The following is a 16,722-nucleotide window of genomic DNA, read 5'->3' on the forward strand; positions in this document are numbered from 1 at the left end:
ATTCAGACATTACAATACAATGTCCACTTCCTAGTTTTTTCTTTTTCTTTTTTTTTTCTTTTTTTAACATTTGGATTCAGACGATGTGGTACAAAATGGATGATGGGGAATTATTGCTCAAAATGGTGAGATTAGAAGCAAGAAAAGTATTAGAATTGTGAGATCGTGATGCGTAGATACGTGGAAATTGAAAATTGTAGACTGTAGGAGGAGAAAGGAACAGAAGAAAGCCAAGAAAAAGCATTGACTACCACTGACCCTAGCAACAACTAAGGCTTGGGATGATGCAAATTGAAAAAACTAGGATCACTCACACAAGGGTGAGAAAGACTCTCACCGGAGTAGACAAAACCTCTCACAAGAGGAGAGAATGACTTTGGTGTTTATAGTTAAACTCAAATTGTTGTGACCGACCAAATAAGTTAATTCGACGTGGGTAAACTGACTTGGGTCGTCTCATGTTAGTTGCGATTTACTCATTCCAACAGGCATTTGTTTGGTTATGGTTCCACCTTACATTTCGATTACCAGATCAATTCCACCATTATGCATTCATGTGCTGTGACTCAATAAACAGACACGACATATTTGGGCCAAATTTTGATTAAATGACACAATATAAAAGAAACACTAACATTTTCCGTAAAACTAAAAACATTTTCATAATGTCAAAAGCATTTTTGGCAATGTGTGAGACCATGATTTCTGGGCCAATGATTGGTGGCAAGAAGGTCTGGAATACTCGAAACCCATAGAGCGCAGTCCGGCAAGCTAGGCTTAAGCCTATTAAAGATATTACTTGTCTCTCAAGTAAAGAAACCCTAATTAAAGTCAAATTAGGATATCTTAGGGATTAGGCAACATAATCAAGATTCTAGGAAGATTGGGTATCTTATTCTAGATTTCCTCTTAGATAGTCTCTCGATTTAATGAAGATTACTCTCCCTGCAAGGACTCTCAATATCCCTATAAATACACTAGCTTAGGTATTTATCGAAAGAGGATCACTCTCTCACTCGAACTTCTATACACATATTCTTTCTATACCTAACAGAGGCTTGAACGATGCCGTCTACGCATCAACACGTCCATGGATAACTCTTCTCTCAATGGCTCGACTATTCGTCAAGGATGGTTTACTCCGTTTTCTTTAGAACTACGTCGTGGTTTCATTCTCCTTCCCAAAGATATGTAGGAAGTCCTATTCGGATTCAACCACTCCCTATCAACTTGTACAAAAAACACTTTGGGTGACGTAAGTCATTCGTCGCACAAAGTCAAAAAACGTCGCACAAAAATTTGCCCGACGAACCTTCGTCACGCGGCAAGCGTCGCGCCAAGCTTGTGGTAGCAGGGTTTGCACGACAAAGAAATAACCTACGTCGCGCTAAGTGGATTTGCGTGATGTAGGGTTGTGCGTCGCGCCAAGACACTTTGCGTGACGCACGTCACTACGTCACAAAAATCCACTTTGCGTGTCGCACGCCTATGTCACGCAAACCTACTTTGTGTGACGTATGCATTCGTCATGCAAATCCACTTTGCGGGACACATTTCCCTACATCATGCAAAGACACTTTGCATGACCAATTGAACTTCTTCATCGCGCAAACTTTTTTTTTTTTTTTTTTTTTTTTGACAAAAATATTTTTGATTTAATTTTTAATAAATATTGTAATTCAATTCTAAACAATAAATAATAAACCAAGAAAAAGTATTTAATTATAAACCATATGAAAATGTACATACAAGATATCCGAACACAAAAAGAAAAAACTACAATAAGTAGTCTTCTAGGTTTTATACATCAGACTACTGGGTATCGGGTAGGCAAAGTGGCTAGGAGGTCGAAGGTGGAGCAAGATCAGGGATGGCAACTGGATTTGGAGACCGGACATCGCTAAGGCCTATACAATCATACTCATCTGGGCCCTCATCTGCTCGTTCTCGGCCTTCATCTGCTCATTCTCAGCCTTTATCTGCTCGCTCTGGGCCCTCATCTACTCGCTCCGGGCCCTTATCTGCTCGCTCCGGGCCTTTATCTGCTCGTCCTGGGCTGCAAGCTGATCTTTTAGGGTTGTCACTTCCTCCTTCAGGGATTGACCTCTCCTGTGGTAGATCTAGAAGAGGAGGCACTCGTCTGACGAACCAGCGCCTTCCCCATACCCCAAACAACCTTGCCATGACAACGACCGTACTTTTGATCTAGGACCTCAGTCATGATCTAAAAACCTACATCCTCGGGTAAAGTGACGTCCTCCATCGGGGTCTCTGGGGGAAGCTGCAATGTTGCTTCTTGGAGAACAACCCTTTTCCACCATAGCAGCTTGTAATAATAAAGAAAAAAATATAATGTTTAATAACAAAATAAATATAATTTTGAACAATTCATAAATATAAGAATAATAACAATTACATATACTTACATGAAGCTGCTTAGTGGTCTCATTACCAGGTCGAACATAAACGTCCTTGAACACGTCGATCTCTGGAAACTTAAAACCTTCCTGAAGAAAAAAAAAACATTAGGAAAATTTTATTAATCAATAATAAAAAATAAATTGTATAAAATTTCAAAATTAATATACTTTTACCTGACATCGTGCCTCAGGCCTATATGAAAAGGGCTTCGAACCAGAATGGTGTAGAAGTGTCTTAGACTCCTAAGCTATCTTGCCAGCAACATATTTCTTCTGTTAAACACACAATATACAAGTTAGTGCGACTATTTGAAAGAAATTATTTTAAAAAGCTTAAAAAATAACTAAAACATTAATGAATTATTATTAAAATATTATGTACATACCACAAAATTTGGGTCCGTAAAATGGTTGCAGAGCCATTCCCAATCCTCTGGCCGGTCCTCCAACTCGGATGGGCAACCCTCTAGGCAAGCAGTCTATGGATCATTAAATTCCTTAAAATACGCATGAAGATCACTCTTCCAATTTTTGTACCGATTTGCGAAGGTCTTGTCTAAGTAGGTGATAACCGCGAGGGATATGTCCTTAAAATCAAATTTGACCTACAAATAAAACAACAAAATAATAGTAAGAAATTTAATAATATTAAGATAACATACTTTGGTTTATAATATTTGTAAACATAATTAAAAAAATGATAAAGGGCTAAAAATTAATATACTAACCGACAACTTGTCCCACACCAGTATCTTCGTCTCCTAGGGAATTTCTACCCAAGTCTCCTACTGCATAGGACAACAATCCCGAATAACACAACCACAGCTAGTAGCGACGATGCTATGTTGCTATGAGGTAGCCGCTCCACGATTTCGCGAGTTATACGCAATCTTGATCAAGGAGGCAAACAGATGTACATTTTGTGCCGTCTTCAGCATTCGATTAGGCCCCCTGGTTTTTTTTTAGCTCTCCAAAAAAACTTAAATGGTAAAAACCCTAAGCTTAAATTTTTACAGAAAATTCTGCAAAACCTCCCCTAATAGTATATCATTTCCCAAAACCTTAAAAAAGTAAAATAACAGTAATTCACAACCCGCAACACATTTTCACAATCCAGCAAATTTTCACAATCATAAAAATAATAGTTTCAAAATGAAAAAAAAAAAAAAAACAACATAGTGAGAATTAGAAAAAAAAAACTACCTGGCTGGGAGCCCCCACCCTCAACACTGGATGATGAGGAAGTGTGAATATAAGGCTCCAAATCGCGGTGGCTCCGATGAGGCCGCTGTGCACTGAGTGATTGAACCGACACTGATGACGTCGATGATACAAGCACCTGGGACGCCATAGCAGTACCCTCAGTAAGGGGTGTAGGCTCCCCAGTCAATGGAGCACTCACGGCTGAAGTAGTGAATGCTGATAATGCAAGAGGCGCATTGGTCACACTCCTACGACGAGTGATCAACTACGACATCTATACACTTTTTGAACCATAAAAATATAGCATTAGAAACTAATCCTTTCTTGCATTTGAAACTAGAAGAAAAAAGCAAAGAAGACTGAACAACTAAACCATGTGTGAAAAAAGCAAAGAAAACTGAACAAACATTAACAGAAGGTTAAAATTTCTAAATGAAACTAACATACGTATTCTCCTCCGGGTAGGAATACGGGATTGAACAATCAAAGTTGCCACTTAGAAAAAACATATAGCACACTAAAGATAAAGTAGAACCCACACGCAATGGCCTTGGAAGTGCATATAAAATCTTCGTTTAATCATAATTTCCCAATCTACATATCTAGAAACTATCATAAACTTGACCTTTTCTGTCGGCTCCCGCTAAAGCATTGCTTATCTGTTAATATATATATATATATATGATATAATATACCATATAAGGAATGCTCATCTGAGCCATATACCTTGTGACCTCAGACATGGATGCTCCTATACAATTTTACCTTTTAATTAGAGATTCGTCTGTTGTATGCTTGTGTAATATTGAATTTGCATAAAATTAACCTTTCAAAGTATCTGCAAAAACAAAACACAAACGAAAAGCAAATTATAACTTGTTCTTAAGAGTTTCTGACAAAATAAACTATAAAACAAAAGAATATAAGGTGATACCATGCTTTCCAGATTTCAGCTTCTCTTTTCCACGACTCCATCTAAAACTATACCTAACACATGGCGGCTAAGAACAAGATAAATTGATGTTTTCTGGTGGCTTAAGAGAAATCAAAACATTCAAGTTCCTTCTTCACCTCTTCAGGGAGATTGGCTAATCTAATAAACAAAACCAAGACTCTCATGACCACTGCTATATCAAACTATCTTCCTAAATTATATGAATTGCAGTTAAAATGAACTTAAAAATCCTCTTTAGAAGGTTATTGGAACTTCAAACATGCAGCGTGTTATGTATGAATCAGTTAACATTAAACCCAAAGACGATAACAACAATAGTAACACAAATACAACGATTTAAATTCCCCAAAATCATATGTATCTGCCTTTGGTTGTGGCTTTATTCATTCAAATTACCAAATTGCACAATGCAATTATCATAAACGGACATTTGGAAATGGGAAATATAACATGACACAAGATAAATTAGAACAAAACACAGCTTTTTTTATTTACTCATAATGTATGTATTGAGTACTTCCCTTACACAGATCAGGAAAGCAAATGCTAGTTATATGAAACACCCTAGAAGCTTAAATAAAATGATATTTCATAAACTGAGAACCACATAATCTGATCAGTCAGTACTGAAAACTGAACATTCAGGTAATCCCCAAAATTTGGCAGAAGAAACAAAAAAATTCTTAAATTCTCGAAGCAAGAGCCCGCATTAATTGGTCCCAAACCAGTGAAGCTGAAGAACTAAAACCTAATGCAATGTGATACCCCAAACTAAACAAAACTCATCTCATAAAATCAGTGATATTGATAAATTACTTAGTAAGCATAACAACGTTTGCATCAGGTGAGCTAAATTCAATAAATTAATTAAATCAATTTATCCTTAACATAATGATTGATCACACAAATAACAATAAACATTTGAGCACAAATTCGATTCAAAATAATAAAGAAAAAAAATCCCAGGCACAAATTCGATTCAAAAGAGAAAGGGACTGAATAGGGGTGTGCGGGTGGTGGTAAATGGGGACAAGTCGTTCCCCCTTTAAATAAATTTGTTTTTCAATCACAAAATGAAACAACTCTGGGCTCTCTGGTTTTCAAAGTACTCAAAAATCAACATGCAATTTCACCCTAAACCCTAAATAACAAAAACCCAACGAAAATCAGAAACCCTTACCTTGATTTTGGGACTTGATTCGCGTCGGCTTCGAGATTCGTGTGGCTACCCGTCGTTTAGAACGAGAGGGAAGAGAGAGGTCTACGGGAAAAAAAGAGGGAAGACATGTCTGGGTTCAACATTTGGGGATCAAGGTTGCGAAGAGGAGAGAGAGGTCTATGGGAAAGAGAGAGGGAGAAATGAGCGAAAGGGAAGAGAGGTCTATGGGAAAGATAGAGGAGATGCAGGACTATAGGAAGAGAGAGGTATATGGGAAAGAAAGAGGAGATGTAGGTTTACAGAAAGAAAGAGAGAGAGGGAAGAGAGGTATGCAGGGTTCAAGGTTGTGAAACTTGGAAAATTGAAAAACAAACGCCTATTTTTCGCTATAGGACCGCCAAAATTATCAACTGGTTTTGATGTAGGTATACAATTTGACGTCGTGCAAAGTCGTTTTGCGCGACGACTACATTAAAGCGTCTCGCAAGGTTTTTTTTTTTTTTTTTTTTTTTAATTATTAAAAAATTACTGAAAATGTGACTTTACTCCTTTCAAGTTCAAATTTTTTTTTTTACATAAACCCCACAATAATATATTTTTCTAAAAACCCATAATAATTTTTTTTACACATATATCATTCAATTTCTTAAGTGTTATAAGTACAAAATAAATAAATTAAAATCTACTTAGTAAATACATATACCATTGAACTTGATGGGAAACACATTGTACGAAACTAGTTTCAATGATCCAACCGTCAAACTTGTTTGTATATGCTTCGCGATCGTATACGCCAAAAATCGCAAAAAACAAACATGCAGAGATCAAGTAACAGGACAAAACTTTTCAACGGTTATAAATGAAAAATAACGATTTAACGGTAGTTTTAACTCCGATTTTGATGATTTTTTACAGCTACACTCCTGGATCCTAAATGAATACAATGAACTAATTCAATCGTCAATTTAAAGTATTTACACAAGTGGATACCACAAAATCTTATGTTATACTTAATGAAAGTATCAATAAACTCTAGTGTTAGTAAATTTATCATTTTGATGGGAAACTCATTGTACGAAACTAGTTTCAACGATCCAACCGCCAAACTTGTTTGTATATGCTTCGAGATCGCATACACCAAAAAGAGCAGAAAACAAACATTTAGAGATCAAGTAACGGGACAAAACTTTTCGACGGTTATAAACAAAAAAGCACGATTTAAAGGTTATTTGAACTCTGATTTTGATAATTTTTTACAGATACACTCCTTGACCCTATATGAGTACAATGAATGAAATCAATCTTCAATTTAAAATATTTACACTAGTGGATACCACAAAATCTTATGTATACTTGATGAAAGTAATAAAAACACTTTGCGTGACGCACATCCCCAACGTCACACAAAGACACTTTGCATGACGCACGTCCCCAACATCACGCAAACTGGGATTGCACGACGCACATCCCCTGACGTCGCAGAAAGACACTTTGTGTGACGCAAGAACCTACGTTGCGTGACCTATGGAACTTCTTCGTCGCGCAAACTTTTTTTTTTTTTTTTTCTTTTTTGACAAAAATATTTTTGATTTAATTTTTAATACATATTGTAATTAAATTCTAAAAATAAATAATAAACCAAGAAAAAGTATTTAATTATAACCTATATGAAAATGTATGTGCAAAATGTCCGAACAGAAAAAGAAAAAACTTAAACAACCTTTGCATGACGCATTGGCCCACTTTGGCGTTGCGCAAAGTTATATTTTAAAAAACTCAAAAGGTTGAACCAAAACTCAAAAGAAAATGATAGCCAAGTTGAATTGGTCAACAACAAATCACTCCTACTTCAACTACTTGGTGACTAAATAAGAAAAATAGAAGTAATTGAATCCTCAAATCCATAAAATCTCCAAAATCCACTAAAAAAATAACAAAAAAAAATCAAGAATATAATATCTAACTGATTCACACTTTGTTCAAATTTCAACCACTTAATATCATATATTAATAAACATGATCATACACCTCAAAGTTAAACATGATTGTAATATCTCCTGAAATAGGGCCCATAGGGGACACATAAATGTGCCACGTGGACACCTTCCTCACTCATGCACAAGAACTCCTTCACTATAAATAGTAGCTCCTCACCCACATTATCCAAGACCCAATTGAAGCCTTCAAGCAGTGGATTCTGCAAATCCAAAAAAGAAAAGAAAGACCAATGTCTGATTTCACAGAAGATTTTCAAAGCATTAAACCTTCATTTCCTTTCTTAGATATTGACCCAAACATGTAACTAGTAAACCAGTTTGCAGACTAATTCAATATTCCAAGTGTCATGGAATATCCAAGCTTGAATATTCCAGGACAAGATCTTGATAACCTTTGAATATTCCATCAGTTTAACAAAAGATAGTACAGAGAGTTGAACAAAGATGAGACAAAGGGGAAGTAGCTGTCCCCATATGCTAGTTATTTCCACACAACCTGAGATACATTAATCATCAAACTACCTCCTAATTAAGGCTAGTTGCTTGTAGAAATGCTCTGAAATGCTCCCTAACATAATGAAAATAATCATGATAAGAAAATACACTCAACAACTATTATTTAAAAAAAAAATAGAAACAATAACAAAAGAAGGTGTATGTTGACCCAATTACCTGATCATTCCTCCAGCAACCGGACCTCTGTTAGCATCCTGTTCAACACTATAAAGATCTTGGATTTTCACGGTGAGCCTGTGCAGAAACAATTCCTCGGTACTTAGTGACTTTGGCCAATCCATGGACGCCACCATATGATGGAATAAATTAACAGGTTAACACATTACCCATTTTTAATTAAAATGAAATCATAATAGAAGACTGAAACTTACAGCTGCAATTGACAGAATTCTGTCCTCCCAAGGTTGCGGATGGGTAACACCCGCACCAAAGATCATTGTGTTTAACCATCTGCACAAATGTAGAAACAAGATGAAAACCATCTAGATTAGGAAAATAGTTCCATTGATTGAAAAGATGAAATCACGTCCAGACCTCAACTACACTTATGACAAGTTGGGATTAGTGAAAACATTTCAAATCCCTTGCAATATATTCGCAATAGCATGCAATATATTCGCGAGTTTTGATTGTCCATAAGCGTACATGCTGGTGTATCTGTACATTTTCAAGTAAGAAAAGAAAATCAAAATGAAGTATTAGTGGACAAAATTTGGTACATCATATGATAAAATCATTAAATCGTATACTACTGCAATTTCGCAGCAGCATAGAGTGATAAAATCATTAACTTGTCCTCTCAGACTTACCCTGATTCATCATTAATCTTGTCAAAACGAATTCCCTCGGTATATGCAAATCGGTGAGCCTCTGATGATAAATTCACGATCCTTCCTTCTTTGTTGCCTTCCCTTGTTGTCTTTTTCATGGTTTCTAACAGAAGGTTTGTCAAAAGAAAATGGCCTGCAGAACAGTGGTAAGAACTATCAGATCCCAATTTTATACAGAGGATATAACAACTGATTTCAAATGACCTGTATTTTTAAAATGAGAAGCGGAAACCTTATTGAACAGCAAAAACTTGGGGGAAGTCGCAGTCTCTATGTGAAAAATGAAGTTTTTCAGGATCCTAATATTATTCCAATCTAACAATTCCGTGTTTCTTTAAACAAAAACAGAAAATTGCAACGATGGGCCAGAACTTTCCTATCTCAAGTTTGTCAACCATATACCCTCATGGAAAAGATTTTCACATCCTAGAGAGAAAGCAAGAGAATTTTATGTTTTGAATACCTAAATGATTGGTTGCAAACTGCATTTCAATGTTGTCTTTTGAAAGCATGAACGGAGTTGCCATAACCCCTGCATTATTACTTCAAACAAACACAGAGGAGAAATTAGCAATAACAATCATCAATCCAAAGGCACACAACCAAGCGTGTATGCAAACACACACAGACACATGTAGTCACAAGCAGCAACTGAGTTATATTCAGCAGTCCAATTTAGATGTCTTACATCAGAATATGCAATGGTCGACCAGATGAGTTATATTCTGATGCAAACTTCCTAACTGATGCCATTGAGCTGAGATCAAGCTCCATGACATCGATTTTGGCCGTGGGGATTTCCTTAAGTATTTCCTCCTTAACATTCCTACCAGCATCAGTATTCCTTACTGCCATGACGACATGAACACCACGCAAGGCTAGAGCTCGTGTTGTCTCCAAACCAAGACCACCCGATGCTCCTGAAATTAAACAGTCTAAGAACTGAAAAAGGCAAAACATTTCAAATTGCTCTCATAAGAGCCATTACTTGTCTCACATTTAGCTTCCCAGTGTACCTCTGCCCAGCAACAATGGAACAAAGCTACAAAAAGGTAAATAGGTAAATTGGTAAATTATCTTCACAAGCTGTTTTGTGTGACGCCAACTGCGTCACGCAAAGAAGTTTTGCACGACGCATGTGCACCTGCGTCACCCAAAGTTAACAAAAAAAGCGTAAAACATTCTTGGTTTGGCGCCAAAATCTTGCGGGACGCACAAAACGTCATGCAAACGGCCTTTGCGCGATGTTTTGTGTTTAGCGTCGCGTAAACAGACTTTGCACGACGAATTTGGCTGCGTCGCGCAAACATGTTTTCGTACTAGTGTCAAAACGTGGGTCCCCAAAACCCAATGCCGTAGGATCAAATCCTACATAGCGTGATTCTGTTCTTGTTAGGTCTAATTACATTGAAATGACTCCACTAATCGCACCCCCAATTAACCTCATTCTCTCCTCGTCAGTGATCATGGGCTAATTTGACTGGATTTCATCTCCGTCTGCGAATGTGCACGAATTTAGTTCCAACACAATATTTAGCCGAAAAGTTGAATGTGCTTTGGAATAAACACACGTGATTAAAAGTTGTTTCTAAAAGATGCGATAGAGTCAAGTTTCATATAAAACACATGCAATTTATCTCATGGAATTGCAGATCAAAATCCAACCCACAGGTAACTCAAAAGTAGCAACAAGGATACACAAACTTAATACAAACTAACTAAATAGTTAGCAGATTAAGGAAACACCCAGAGACTTCACCAAAGAGACAAAATTTAGAAGCGGCTCCATTAATATTTCTCCATCCCATCCATATCACTCGACCATTGTCATGAAAATTTTATTACTCTTATTTATTGCTGCCTATTTTATTTTGCTAACAATTCCCTTGCTATGTGTCACAAGCATCATTGTATTTTGGGTCATGCTGAGACCAAAATTTTAAATTAAATTTTGTAGACTAAATAGTGTGAATATTGTGAATTATTACTTAAATGTTAATTCATATGTTTATTTTTTATTGATGACACATTATTTAATTTGTAAATTTAATTTAAAATTTTAATCTTTCTAACATTATCTTTTTATTTTTGGGATAAAAATATAATTTCATTTCCTACGAATTCCAATACATTTTCTGACCACTGCCCCTCCACCGCACAAATTTATTACCAAAAAGTAAAAAAGTTTTTCTTTTTAATTTTTATTGCTTGGGATGTAAAGAAACTTACGCGTATGATCTTCGACAGATTCCAATATCAAGCCTTTGAATTTCGTGATGAGTATAGATAATCGTATATCGTACTATCAGAATTTATTTTAAAATTAAATATAAATAATACTTAATAAAAAATAACCGTAAAATGTTCGATGAACATTATCGATCACGGAATCTTTAAGATCTTTAGAAAAATGATCAGGTCAAGATCGTTTTCCATTAAAAAGTAGCCTAAAAGGTATTGCAAGAGGAAAATTACCAAACCAAATACAAAAATGGCTAGAATTATGTGCCAAATAAACAAAACCATCAACGGACATGTTGAACTTCTCTGAAAATGTGATTAATCGTGTAATTTGGAATCTGCTGCAGTAGATGTGAAAAAAGATTACTCAAATAAAAATAAAAGAGTTTTTAGAATAGTAAAAATGTTATTTTTATAATTTAGTTGTTGCATTATTTGTATTATCTTTCTAATAGAGAGGAAATCTACATATATTGACGGACACTAATTTTATTAAAGGAATGATACAAGTAATGGTATAACTGGATAATATTGCACCGTTACTCTAAAACTAGTTGTTCAAATTAATGGAGTGGTTGCCCACACTTTATACCACTTCTGTAAAAAATTGACAGGCTTGAGAGGGTAGCATTTAACAATATACACCCACCACCAACCACACGGCCCAAGAACACCCCGACCACCCCCCAACCCCACCCCACCCCACCCCCACCCCTCCCCACCTTCAAAGTACAAGGGAAGTGCCTTTATTAATCCCAACTGTAATTTCAAGCTTTACCCATTTTATACCCATCTCTCTCTTCCCCACACTCTTCACTTCACTCTCTCTCCTCCTCTCTCACACACCTTCCCTGCATTCATCAATGGCTACTTTCTCCTTCTCCTCTGCCTCTCTTTCCTCTTACTACCACCTTTTTTTCACCCTCCTTGCATTCCTCGTTTCTGGTTTAATCTTCCTGCTCACCCACAAGTCCAAATCCAAGCACCCCAACCTCCCTCCCGGTCCGCCGGGATGGCCGATTGTCGGCAACCTCTTCCAGTTTGCCCGCTCCGGAAAACCATTCTTCCAGTACGCCGATGATCTCCGGCAAAAGTACGGCCCCATTTTCACCCTCAAAATGGGTACCCGAACCATGATCATCCTGAGCGACGCCAAGCTCGTCCACGAAGCGTTGATCGAGAAGGGCGCAGTCTTCGCCACCCGACCCAGAGAGAACCCTACCCGAACAATCTTCAGCTGCAACAAGTTCACCGTCAACGCCGCTGTCTACGGCCCGGTGTGGCGGTCCCTGCGGCGGAACATGGTCCAGAACATGCTCAGCTCCACTCGCCTCAAGGAGTTCCGAAGTGTTCGAGAAAATGCCATGGACACACTCATCGAGCGGATTAAGGCCGACGCCAAGGCCAATGACGGCGTCGTTTCGGTCCTTAAAAACGCGCGCTTCGCCGTGTTTTGCATCCTTTTGGCAATGTGTTTCGGGATCGAGATGGACGAGGAGACCGTGGAGAAAATGGATCAGATAATGAAAAAGGTTTTAATCGTGCTCGACCCGAGAATCGACGATTATTTGCCGATTTTAAGCCCCTTTTTCTCCAAGCAGAGGAAGAGGGCTCTGGAAGTGAGAAACGAGCAGATTCAGTTCATTGTCCCGTTCATCGAACGACGTCGCAGGGCGCTCGAGAACCCAGGGTCGGATCTCAAAGCGACGTCATTCTCCTACCTCGACACTCTTTTCGATCTCAAAGTGGACGGACGAAAATCTTCGCCTTCTCATGCTGAATTGGTCACGCTTTGTTCAGAGTTTCTGAATGGCGGCACTGACACGACGGCGACGGCTCTCGAATGGGGAATTGCTCAGCTCATAGCAAATCCGGACATTCAAGAGAAGCTGTACAGCGAAGTTAAAGCGAGTGTGGGCGACAGAAAAGTTGACGAGAAAGATGTGGAGAAAATGCCTTACTTGCAAGCCGCAGTGAAGGAGCTTTTACGTAAACACCCTCCTACCTACTTTTCGCTAACCCATGCAGTAACTGAGCCTACTACTTTAGCCGGGTACGACATACCGACGGATGTAAATGTTGAGATTTACTTGCCCGGCATATCGGACGACTCGAAATTGTGGTCCAACCCAGAAAAGTTCGATCCTGACCGGTTTGTGTCCGGTAGGGAGGAGGCGGATATAACCGGGGTGACCGGAGTTAAAATGATGCCGTTCGGGGTCGGCAGGAGGATATGCCCGGGGTTGGGCATGGCGACCGTGCATGTTCATCTAATGCTGGCTAGAATGGTGCAGGAGTTCGAGTGGAGTGCTTACCAGGCTAGTGAGAAGATAGATTTTGCTGGAAAATTGGAGTTCACTGTGGTGATGAAGAACACTCTTAGAGCTATGATCAAGCCTCGAATCTGATTGATTCGGTGGAAAAATCTAATAAATTTTGATATAATACGGATATATAGCGTTTATCATATGTACATCTTGTTTTCATTTTAATCTGTATCATGGATCACCGTTTCGTATTGTTTTTCGTTTTATTTATTATGTTTTGGTTATTTTTAAGTGTTTATGGATTTAAAAAATTATTTTGTTGTACTTTAAGGAATAATTAGTTGTAAAATAAAGCAGCTTGAGCATTTGATATGAAAAACTGTATAAAAGCGTTTGGCAATTAATGGTATTAATATGTGGTAATTGTAGCCACTGTTTTAAAAATTCCCGTCTAGGCAAGGTTAGATCATCTTCAAAGAAGATGTCAAATTTTGAACATAAAATTTAAATTTGATAGCATACATGACACTTTGACATATTTTAACATTTCGCTCTCCACCTGATATGTCAAATTAAACTATTATTTTATTATATTATTTTGTTTTCTTAATTTTTGTTTTATATTTTAAATTTTACACATATAAATCATTCATGATAATTGAAACCCAACAAATAACTTTTTTCTGGTTGAACACTAATAAGGACATGATCCTCATCCTTGTTGAATAACTTTTCTCTTGCTTCCAACACCACGAATAACTTTTTTCTTGCTCCAGACAACAAAATCTCATCAGTTTGAACACTGAGCTCTCTTTATCAAATCGAAAGAAGACCTATCTTTTTTATTCATGTGATCAGAGATGAATTGTCTCCAGAATCTCACAGAGTTTCTCATCCATTCCGCACACACATATTCCATAAGCATTCACAATTTTCTTTACCAATTAATTTCTTTTTTCATTTCATCTTTTTCTTCCAAATCTCATATCCTCTGTTTTGCCTCTCCAGAGCTTCGGGAGCTAATCCCAGGAGGCCTTCGGCAGGATATGAACAGACTGCATGTTCAATAATCAACATTTATTATAATAAATGATTAAACTAATTAAAAAAATATATTTGAAGCTGCTGTCGAATTTGACAGCAACCTCCTTTGCTGCCATTCCATGTCATGTCACATAGGATTTGACATTTCGATTGGAAATAATTAGTGGCTGTCTTTTTTTAGTGTTATAGCTTATGTGGATATTTTAACATCTTCTTTGGAGATGTTCTTAGGCAGCTGGCCACCGCCCCAATTAATCTCTAGGCATTTGAAACTTAAGAAAATGCACCTAGAACTGTTTAGGCGTCCGTAGACCGTCTAGGCGCCTGCTTAGGCACCCGTTTAGATCAAGAATCTCACTCAAATAGGAAATAGATAACTTTCATTTTGCGTTATGTTCTATTACTTTATAATCTATATGTCATTCTATTTTCCCATTTATGTATCTCAATGTAGTTATGTGTTTTTAAGTATAAACAAACACTTATTTATACGATGGATAATAAACTTACTTAAATCCTCCTAGGCCCCGTCTACGCGCTAGGCTCCAGTCAATAGCTCAACTAACACCCGGCGTCCTTTAGAACTTTGAGTGTAGCACTACTAAAAAAGTATTAGACAAATATTGGGTATCCATCGCTTTTTTTTTTTTTTTTTTTGGCCAACTCCTTCTATTAAGTTCATTTAAAATCTTGCTTTACACAAGTATAACATGTAAAAGTTTGTTAAGCATTGATCGTGCTTAGTACCAATATCTACAATACATGATACATTTTCACTTCTACTTTTTTATTCTCTACACTGGTTTCGAAGCTTTTCGTACGAGATAAATTAGCTTAGCTTAATTAAGAAAGCAAATTGTAAATTGTCTTGCACTCTAGCTTAACTAAGACGTTTAAATTTCTTGTAATCTTAAGTTCCTTGTGTGTCAAGTATTGCGGAAAAAGTCGTATAAAAAAATTAAATATGGTGCAACTGAGTGTGGGGTAGAATTTGAGAGGATTAGTAATAGTTAAAAGTGGTTAAATTTAACAAACTGCATGCTTGTGTAATTAAAGTCAAAACTTGAGTCCATCTGTATTTATGTACATTAAAGCAATCAGTTGCTACGTACTTTAAATTTTGGAAGAAATAATTATATCGTGTGAATGTGTGTCTTCTTCCATTCCACAGAATCTGTCGATGAATCCTATGTGACCACCATGAATGTTGTTCTTGACCGCAAAGTCACACCTGATGTGATACTTTATATATGTGTGTGTGTGTGTGTGTGTGTGTGTGTGTGTGTGTGTATCTTGCCTAAACTTAGCTTTACCAATTCCTCAGGCTTGTTTTAATGTTTTTGTTTTTGAACAAGTGGTATGAAAAGCGAGAATCGCTGAGCACAAGATCTCGAGTGCAAGATGTCAATGAATTTAATCATTTGAAATTGTTTACATATTTACTTCAAAAGATATTAGCAATATTGCAATTGTTGTGCAAATCAACCATCGAATTATGTGACTTGGCTCGAGATCATGTCAAGATTAGCTATGGTCAAGCGTAGCATCGTTTCATGATGACCCTTACGATACAAATACATCAAACAAAAACATTTGATACAAAAAATTTTCATTGTGAACTAAAACTTTATGTGCTCATAGAATACTTGTTACAAGGTATATCATTTCACGTATTATATAATATGAGTGAGCTTCTCACTTTTGAGTAAAATAATAACACCATGTAACATTGTTTCAAGTATATTAAAAATTCCGAATCTTCATCTAGCAATGTGATAAGATAATCAAAACCGTATATTGTAGGGAGTAAGTAAACAATTACTTCACACAGAAAACTTAAACAAGCGTTTTTGAGAGAAAAACTTAACCCGGTTAAGAATTCAGACATATTTCTTTAAAAGCGGGAATGGAGAGAAAATTATACAACGAACGATGTGGCTGGTATTCTTTCTTCCCATGGATCGGGGATTTAACGAGGGAAGGGTGATTACAGCAGTCGTACAAGTGGAGGTGGAATACGGACCAGACAAGGATTGTCTACCCTCCTAGTTTCGGTGCTCTCTTGTTTTGTGTGGTTACAGTTAAGCCAC

The 16,722-nt window shown here is 37.0% G+C and overlaps 2 protein-coding genes across 2 annotated transcripts; one reads left to right on the forward strand and one right to left on the reverse strand.

Moving 5' to 3' along the window:
- Positions 1–1,277: 1,277 nt before the first annotated feature.
- LOC137748002 (short-chain dehydrogenase TIC 32, chloroplastic-like) lies at positions 1,278–10,869 on the reverse strand. Its single transcript, XM_068488116.1, has 8 exons — positions 10,840–10,869; positions 10,069–10,122; positions 9,769–10,022; positions 9,544–9,623; positions 9,060–9,213; positions 8,853–8,907; positions 6,805–6,809; positions 1,278–1,341 (listed from the first exon to the last, which is right to left on the reverse strand). Exons 1-8 carry the CDS (start codon positions 10,867–10,869, stop codon positions 1,278–1,280), a joined length of 696 nt encoding a protein of 231 aa, XP_068344217.1.
- Positions 10,870–12,115: 1,246 nt separating this feature from the next.
- LOC137748222 (cytochrome P450 77A3-like) lies at positions 12,116–13,835 on the forward strand. The gene has a single exon (XM_068488334.1). The coding sequence runs from the start codon at positions 12,185–12,187 to the stop codon at positions 13,727–13,729; it is 1,545 nt and encodes a 514-aa protein (XP_068344435.1). The 5' UTR covers positions 12,116–12,184; the 3' UTR covers positions 13,730–13,835.
- Positions 13,836–16,722: the final 2,887 nt, after the last annotated feature.

This window comes from Pyrus communis, chromosome 10 (genome assembly GCF_963583255.1).
Source record: "Pyrus communis chromosome 10, drPyrComm1.1, whole genome shotgun sequence".
NCBI classification, from domain to species: Eukaryota; Viridiplantae; Streptophyta; class Magnoliopsida; order Rosales; family Rosaceae; genus Pyrus; species Pyrus communis.